Here is a 9680-nt window from a genome sequence, read left to right on the forward strand (position 1 = left end):
CACCCATGAAATACAAAGCGAAACCCAGGCTACCTAAATACGGTTCCCAATCAGAGACAACGAGAATCACCTGACTCTGATTGAGAACCGCCTCAGGCAGCCAAACCTATGCAACACACACCCCTAATCAGCTACAATCCCAATAACTAAAAACCCCCACTAAATACAACAAACAATAAACCCATGTCACACCCTGGCCTGACCAACTATTTAACTAAAACACAAAATACTAAGACCAAGGCGTGACATACACAGAGTACTGTATTATAATAAACACAACAGTCCTACACAGGGTACTGTATTATAATGAACACAACAGCCCAACACAGAGTACTGTATTATAATGAACACAACAGCCCTACACAGAGTACTGTATTATAATGAACACAACAGTCCCACACAGAGTACTGTATTATAATGTACACAACAGTCCTACACAGAGTACTGTATTATAATGAACACAACAGCCCCACAGAGTATTGTATTATAATGAACACAACAGTCTTACACAGAGTATTGTATTATAATGTACACAACAGTCCTACACAGAGTACTGTATTATAATGAACACAACAGTCCTACACAGAGTACTGTATTATAATGAACACAACAGTCCCACACAAAATACTGTATTATAATGAACTGCCCCACACAGAGTACTGTATTATAATGAACACAACAGTCTTACACAGAGTATTGTATTATAATGTACACAACAGTCCTACACAGAGTACTGTTTTATAATGAACACAACAGCCCCACACAGAGTACTGTATTATAATGAACACAACAGCCCCACACAGAGTACTGTATTATAATGAACACAACAGTCCTACACAGAGTACTGTATTATAATGAACACAACAGTCCCACACAGAGTACTGTATTATAATGAACACAACAGCCCCACACAGAGTACTGTATTATAATGAACACAACAGCCCTACACAGAGTACTGTATTATAATGAACACAACAGTCCTACACAGAGTACTGTATTATAATGAACACAACAGCCCTACACAGAGTACTGTATTATAATGAACACAACAGTCCCACACAGAGTACTGTATTATAATGAACACAACAGTCCCACACAGAGTACTGTATTATAATGAACACAACAGCCCAATACAGAGTACTGTATTATAATGAACAGTCCTACACAGAGTACTGTATTATAATGAACACAACAGTCCCACACAGAGTACTGTATTATAATGAACACAACAGCCCTACACAGAGTACTGTATTATAATGAACAGTCCTACACAGAGTACTGTATTATAATGAACACAACAGCCCTACACAGAGTACTGTATTATAATGAACAGTCCTACACAGAGTACTGTATTATAATGAACAGTCCTACACAGAGTACTGTATTATAATGAACACAACAGTCTTACACAGAGTATTGTATTATAATGAACACAACAGTCCTACACAGAGTACTGTATTATAATGAACACAACAGTCCCACACAGAGTACTGTATTATAATGAACACAACAGCCCTACACAGAGTACTGTATTATAATGAACAGCCCTACACAGAGTACTGTATTATAATGAACACAACAGCCCCACACAGAGTACTGTATTATAATGAACACAACAGCCCCACACAGAGTACTGTATTATAATGAACACAACAGCCCCACACAGAGTACTGTATTATAATGAACACAACAGCCCCACACAGAGTACTGTATTATAATGAACACAACAGTCCCACACAGAGTACTGTATTATAATGAACACAACAGCCCTACACAGAGTACTGTATTATAATGAACACAACAGTCCTACACAGAGTACTGTATTATAATGAACACAACAGCCCTACACAGAGTACTGTATTATAATGAACACAACAGTCCCACACAGAGTACTGTATTATAATGAACACAACAGCCCTACACAGAGTACTGTATTATAATGAACAGTCCTACACAGAGTACTGTATTATAATGAACACAACAGCCCTACACAGAGTACTGTATTATAATGAACAGTCCCACCCAAGTACTGTATTATAATGAACACAACAGCCCTACACAGAGTACTGTATTATAATGAACACAACAGTCCTACACAGAGTACTGTATTATAATGAACACAACAGCCCTACACAGAGTACTGTATTATAATGAACAGTCCTACACAGAGTACTGTATTATAATGAACACAACAGCCCTACACAGAGTACTGTATTATAATGAACAGTCCTACACAGAGTACTGTATTATAATGAACACAACAGCCCCACACAGAGTACTGTATTATAATGAACACAACAGGGTCACTACCAACCCAAGATCCAATCCATTTCCCTCCTCCATGTTCTAATCCCTCCTCCATATTCTAACCCCTCCTCCATGTTCTAACCCCTCCTCCATGTTCATTCTCTCCTCCATGTTCTAACCCCTCCTCCATGTTCTAACTCCTCCTCCATGTTCTATCCCCTCATCCATGTTCTAACCCCTCCTCCATGTTCTCACCCCTCCTCCATGTTCTAACCCCTCCTCCATGTTCTAACCCCTCCTCCATGTTCTATCCCCTCCTCCATGTTCTAACCCCTCCTCCATGTTCTATCCCCTCCTCCATGTTGTCTCCCCTCCCAGAGTTCCTAGTCCAGTATGAAGACCTGCTCCACCAGGCTGGGGTGTGGCACAACCTGACAGAGGAGGAGGGCACCAAGACCACAGCCCACCTGGACCTGTCCCCCTACGCCTACTACTCCTTCAGGGTTCTGGCCGTGAACCATGTGGGCTTCAGCCAGCCCAGCCAGCCCTCCAGACAGTACAGGACCAACCCTGCAGGTAAAACTATACTGTGGATCTTACTTTATTGTCAAATAAATGCAAATAGTCTGTTCTACAACTGAAGAGGTGTTCGAGGTAGGGATGACTATAGACTAAGATGATCAGAAGTGTTAGATTGAGAGGTAGGGATGACTATAGACTAAGATGATCAGAAGTGTTAGATTGAGAGGTAGGGATGACTATAGAGTAAGATGATCAGATGTGTTAGATTGAGAGGTAGGGATGACTATAGAGTAAGATGATCAGATGTGTTAGATTGAGAGGTAGGGATGACTATAGAGTAAGATGGTCAGAAGTGTTAGAGTGAGAGGTAGGGATGACTATAGTGTAAGAAGGTTCTGATGTGTTAGAGTGAGAGGTAGGGATGACTATAGTGTAAGATGGTTCTGATGTACACTGTAGAAAAGGCAAGAGGTTTGGTCTGATCTGTGATCTGTTTGTGATTCTGTTAGCTCCAGATGTGAATCCAACAGATGTCCATGGTGTTGGAACTGAACATAATAACTTAGTCATCTCATGGAAGGTAAGGTATGCTCCATCTCAAGTATAACCAGTATCATTAGTCCTAATTCAGCAGCCTACAGTGAGTATTCCTGACCCTATTCATGGTGTCACCATCTCACTATTATCCCAGTGAAGACCCCTCTTCCCCTGTAATATCTCCTCCATAGGAGCTGACAGGCCTCCAGTCCAATGGACCAGGACTGCAGTACAAGGTGAACTGGAGACAGAAGGATGTGGAGGAGGACTGGTTGTCTGAGACCGTGGCTAACGCCTCCAAGTATGTGGTGTCAGGCACGCCCACTTTCGTACCCTACGAGGTCAAAGTTCAGGCGGTGAACGACTACGGAAACGGACCAGCGCCTGAGGCGGTGGTGGGGTATTCTGGAGAGGACGGTGAGTATTGTAGTGTGTGTGTGTGTGTGTGTGTGTGTGTGTGTGTGTCGAGAGGACTGTGAGTACTACTACTGTACATGTGTAGGTCTATGTAAATGAGGAGGTTGTGAATGGACAGAGGAATGGTCTTTTTCAAACTGAAAACTGCCACCATAAGTTCCAGTAACTTCTAGATCCAACCATTTCTAGTTAGAATGCAAATTAGAAGGTTGTTGTCATGAAAACTTTGATGCCAGTATGGAGTATAGTCTGTTGAAAACTTTGTCTGTCACCCAGTGCCCATTTCAGCCCCAGAGAGTGTCCAGGTGTTGGTTCAGAACGGGACGCTAGCAGAGGTTCACTGGGAGCCTGTCCTCACCTCCATGGTCAGGGGACGACTCCAGGGCTACAAGGTACTGTACACAGCAAACAGAGATCCCTCACAATGTGGAGAAAGATTTATTATCACCACCATATACTGGTAGTTAAATACATCAGTTCGTGTCACAGTTAGGGGGTTACATTCTGGTATGTTTTGCCAAATTACTTTATTTCACCTTTATTTAACTAGGCACGTCAGTTAAGAACTAATTCTTATTTTCAATGATGGCCTAGGAACAGTGGGTTAACTGCCTGTTCAGGGGCAGAACGAAAGATTTGTACCTTGTCAGCACGGGGTTTGAATTTGCAACCTTCCGGTTACTAGTCCAACGCTCTAACCATTAGGCTACCCTGCCGCCCCAAAATGCCCATGTCCTGTAGTCAGGAGGGAATAAGTAGAACATCTGACCATCATGGAACCAGGAAGAACCTGGTCATTTAGACCAGAATGTTTGTCTGATGTGTGTGTGGTCCTGCAGGTGTCCTACTGGCGTGAGCGTAGCCTCCACCAGGCAGAGGCTCAGCAGGAGGAGCAGCAGGTGTTGCTCTTCAGTGGGAACAGGACTGACGGCAGACTACCAGGCCTCAAACCCTACAGCCTCTATACACTGAACATCAGGGTGGTCAACGGCAAGGGAGAGGGGCCCCCCAGCCCCAACCACAACTTTGAGACCCCAGAGGGAGGTAAGGGGCATCAGTCAGACTCCTACCGTTGTTGGATAGATTCTCTGTGTTTAATCCATATACCACAGGAGGCTGGTGAGGGGAGGACGGTTCATAATAATGAATGGAATGGATGAAATGGAATGGTAGACATGGAAACTAGATGTTTCATGTATTTGAGACCCTTCCATCCATTCCGCTCCAGCCATTACTATGAGCCCGTCCTCCCCATTTAAAGGTCCACCTGCCACCACTACCGTATACATATAGCCATGCATTGTGCTGCACTGTTGGAAGGGGCTGACCATGGGCCGGAAACAATGCTAAACATATCAGGTTAGAATGGTCCTATCTGTACGTTACTGTATGGTTTTGTGCCTATGAATGGTGGTTTTCTGCAGTTCATAAGTCATTTTGTATAATTGCATCCACACGTTATGACATTGTATCCATGTGTTTATCTGCGTGTGTTTAGTCCCTGGTCCTCCTTCCTTCTTGCGTATAAAGAACACCGACATGGACTCTCTGACGCTGGAGTGGGGTCCTCCACAGGACAACAATGGTCGCCTCACCGGCTACACACTCAAATACCAGCCAGGTAAGTCTGCTGAGCAATTTGATGCATTTTTATTGTGGCATCTGTGGCTGACCCTGGCTTCCAACCCTTCTGGGTGTGTATGTGTGTGTGTGTGCCTCACTGGATTGGTTTGAAATCAAAGGAAGTATTTCAATATCTTTATCCTTATGCATCTCTCTCTCTCTCTCTCTCTCTCAGTCAACAGCTCCAATGAGCTTGGTCCCGTTGAGGAGATGATGTTCCCAGCCAATGAGACCACCGTAATCCTGGCCGACCTCAAGTACAGCACCCGCTATAAGTTCTACTTCAACGCTAAGACCATCAAGGGCTCCGGCCCAACCATCACAGAGGAGGCTGTCACTATCATGGATGAAGGTGAGCTTTACGTAGAATGACATGTTATTGATTGATTTATTGAACCTTTCTTTAACTAAGCAAGTCAGTTTAGAATGCAAGTCATTTAGAATGACGGCCTACCCCGGCCAAACCAACGGGCAACACTAGAATGAAATACAACACTAGAATGAAATACAACACTAGAATGGAATACAACACTAGAATGGAATACAACACTGGAATGAAATACAACACTAGAATGAAATACAACACTAGAATGAAATACAACACTAGAATGAAATACAACACTAGAATGAAATACAACACTAGAATGAAATCCAACACTAGAATGAAATACAACACTAGAATGGCCATTGGCATGCCGGCAAGGCGATTACAGGACGGCCATCTTGGTCAAGTAATCTAATGTACCTCTATGGAGCTTTAGGTACCGTGAAAGCAAATTGTACAGTGTTATGGGTGTGTTGAAGTTATTATTTGTCTCCACTCAACACTCTAAAGCCGCTGTCTATGAATTTGAAGGTGTTTTCTCTCAGGTTTCTCTCAGCTGTTTACCAAAAAAAGTGGTGGGCAGCAGTTTACAGCTTGTAGCTTTTCCTACAGCGCAGTGTCCGACATTTCCTACAGCGTCCCATGGGAGAGTCTTTGTTTTCTCAGCGGATAACACACGTTTCAGGTTGCATGGACTCTGACGTGTTCCAGTGTGGTAAAACTGTCCCCCGTGTTGTTCCACCTGGAGTGAATCATTCTGTTTTGGGTGAACTTGGTGAAAAAATACTTTGTCTTTATAATGGGAACACGGTGGAGTGTAGTTGTACTTTTTCCTTGCTCATCTACTTACATCCCCTCTGCCTGTGTTTGTCTTCTCTTCTCTCTGTCTCTTTCTCTTTCTCCTCTTCTCTCTGAAGCCTTTATTCAGCAACCCATAGTAGATGTGTTCAAAGGTAAAATAAGTCTCTCAGCGGAAGCACCTGCATGTCCTACCATTTACTAGACCCTGATAGATAACTACTGTAGATCTGTCTGCATGTTCTACCATTTACTAGACCCTGATAGATAACTACTGTAGATCTGTCTGCATGTCCTACCATTTACTAGACCCTGATAGATAACTACTGTAGATCTGTCTGCATGTTCTACTAGGTAGAGAAACTAGACCCTGATAGATATCTACTGTAGATCTGTCTGCATGTTCTACCAGTTACTAGACCCTGATAGATATCTACTGTAGATCTGTCTGCATGTTCTACCAGTTACTAGACCCTGATAGATAACTACTGTAGATCTGTCTGCATGTTCTACTAGGTAGAGAAACTAGACCCTGATAGATATCTACTGTAGATCTGTCTGCATGTTCTACCAGTTACTAGACCCTGATAGATAACTACTGTAGATCTGTCTGCATGTTCTACTAGGTAGAGAAACTAGACCCTGATAGATATCTACTGTAGATCTGTCTGCATGTTCTACCATTTACTAGACCCTGATAGATATCTACTGTAGATCTGTCTGCATGTTCTACCAGTTACTAGACCCTGATAGATAACTACTGTAGATCTGTCTGCATGTTCTACTAGGTAGAGAAACTAGACCCTGCTAGATATCTACTGTAGATCTGTCTGCATGTTATACCAGTTACTAGACCCTGATAGATAGCTACTGTAGATCTGTCTGCATGTTCTATTAGGTAGAGAAACTAGACCCTGATAGATAGCTACTGTAAGTCTGTCTGCATGTTCTATTAGGTAGAGAAACTAGACCCTGATAGATAGCTGCTGTAGGTCTGTCTGCATGTTCTACCAGTTACTAGACCCTGATAAATATCTACTGTAGGTCTGTCTGCATGTTCCTTCCTCCATCATCAGTGAGCTGTAGCATGATGTACTACAGTACCCATAATGCTCTATGTTAGCTACTGTGGGAGTAGATGTTCACTCTAATGCTACGTTCCAATAGCCAGTCTAGAATACTGCTTAGAATGCATGCCACCAATGCATTTCCTCATTCTCGTGGTAAAGTCAGCCTATTACTGCGTTCATTGCATCCACAAGCACCAACCCTTGTGTCCAATTCACCTGAAAAGACCTAAATGGATGAATAGCAATGTTGTAGGCTCCTCATCTCTTTCATTCACTGTCGATCCCCTTCTTTCCTTGCCCTCGCTCATGAATTCATTCCATCACTGTACCATGTGTTTTATTAAACCATCCTGTTTGATGTTAACTACTATAACTACCTGTCATGTATGATGTTAACTACTATAACTACCAGTCCTGTATGATGTTAACTACTATAACTACCTGTCCTGTATGATGTTAACTACTATAACTACCTGTCCTGTATGATGTTAACTACTATAACTACCTGTCCTGTATGATGTTAACTACTATAACTCCCTGTCCTGTATGATGTTAACTACTATAACTCCCTGTCCTGTATTTTTATTTATTTTACCTTTATTTAACTAGGCAAGTCAGTTAAGAACAAATTCTTATTTTCAATGACAGCCTAGGAACAGTGGTTTAACTGCCTGTTCAGGGGCAGAACGACAGATTTGTACCTTGTCAGCTCAGGGGTTTGAACTTGCAACCTTCCGGTTACTCGTTACTCGTCCAATGCTCTAACCACTAGGCTACCCTGCCGATGATGTTAACTACTATAACTACCTGTCCTGTATGATGTTAACTACTATAATTAATATAACTACTATAACTACCTGTCCTGCATAATGCTGTACCATTGGACAGTCTTCATGCTGTTAACTACTCTACCTCTAACTACTATAACTAATATAATAACTCTATAGTATTGTGGTACTATTTGTTTGTCTGCCCTTGTGGTGGTGGTGCCTGTGGTGCCTGTGGTGCCTGTGCTGTCTGTGGTGTCTTACTCTTCTCTGTGGTGTTGTTGTTTCAGGCTACACAGAACCCCATCTTCCAATCTCTCCCATCACTCAGTCTCTGCGCCCCCCGTTTCACAAGGGTACTACAGCCATTCCCTGAGTCCCTTACCTCTCTCTCCATAAGCTCTCTAAAGAGGAACATGTTAACTCATCGTTTAGGGCAGTTGTGTGTCCTGTGTCTAGCGTGCATATGACAAATGATAGTTCTCAGGAAAATATGGTGGGAAATGCAGGAATGGCAGAATACCTGTGGAGATTTAGTTATAGGTGTGACTCATTTTCTGGAAAACAAAGCATTATTAGATGACAAAGTCTACAGTTTGTATTTGAGTCTAAGTTCCTTCCTCCGTGACCATCTGTAACGTCCTACCTCTGAGACTTGTATGTTACTGGCTACGGTTCCAACTTGTGTAGCTCAACAACTGTCCTGTATGTTCTTCCCTGTGTGACCAGTGCGTCCTATAGGCCCGGCGTTCACCAATGTAAACTCCTCTGTGGTGGGAGAGGAGGGAGCAGTGATAAGTTGGGAATACTTTGGACCAGATAAGAATGTGTATGTGGAGTATATTGTAGAAAACAGTAAGCTATTCCTATTTCTATACAATATTGTCTCATCGCATCACAAAGCAAATTGCATGCATATAAACACACAGTTCAGCATATCAACTGCCTGTCAAGCATATAAACACACAGTTCAGCATATAAACACACAGTTCAGCATATCAACTGCCTGTCAAGCATATAAACACACAGTTCAGCATATAAACACACAGTTCAGCATATAAACACACAGTTCAGCATATAAACACACAGTTCAGCATATAAACACACAGTTCAGCATATAAACACACAGTTCAGCATATCAACTGCCTGTCAAGCATATAAACACACAGTTCAGCATATAAACACACAGTTCAGCATATAAACACACAGTTCAGCATATAAACACACAGTTCAGCATATAAACACACAGTTCAGCATATAAACACACAGTTCAGCATATAAACACACAGTTCAGCATATAAACACACAGTTCAGCATATAAACACACAGTTCAGCATATAAACACACAGTTCAGCATATAAACTGCCTGTCAAA

The 9680-nt window shown here is 42.3% G+C and overlaps 1 protein-coding gene across 16 annotated transcripts in view; it reads left to right on the forward strand.

The window, feature by feature from the left end:
* The window catches only part of LOC135537257 (neuronal cell adhesion molecule-like), a 134771-nt gene that overhangs the window by 113611 nt on the left and 11480 nt on the right, over positions 1–9680 (forward strand). For 11 of the 16 annotated variants that reach the window (XM_064963441.1, XM_064963442.1, XM_064963444.1 and 8 more), the window contains 9 exons: positions 2626–2823; positions 3279–3349; positions 3498–3723; positions 4000–4115; positions 4563–4767; positions 5222–5344; positions 5522–5698; positions 6589–6624; positions 9036–9161. In XM_064963441.1, coding sequence (XP_064819513.1) covers positions 2626–2823; positions 3279–3349; positions 3498–3723; positions 4000–4115; positions 4563–4767; positions 5222–5344; positions 5522–5698; positions 6589–6624; positions 9036–9161 — 1278 coding nt within the window. The remainder of the gene's footprint in view (positions 1–2625; positions 2824–3278; positions 3350–3497; positions 3724–3999; positions 4116–4562; positions 4768–5221; positions 5345–5521; positions 5699–6588; positions 6625–9035; positions 9162–9680) is intronic. The other 5 variants (XM_064963449.1, XM_064963450.1, XM_064963451.1 and 2 more) reach the window with 1 other exon arrangement.

This window comes from Oncorhynchus masou, unplaced genomic scaffold (assembly GCF_036934945.1).
Source record: "Oncorhynchus masou masou isolate Uvic2021 unplaced genomic scaffold, UVic_Omas_1.1 unplaced_scaffold_733, whole genome shotgun sequence".
In the NCBI taxonomy this organism is placed as follows: domain Eukaryota; kingdom Metazoa; phylum Chordata; class Actinopteri; order Salmoniformes; family Salmonidae; genus Oncorhynchus; species Oncorhynchus masou.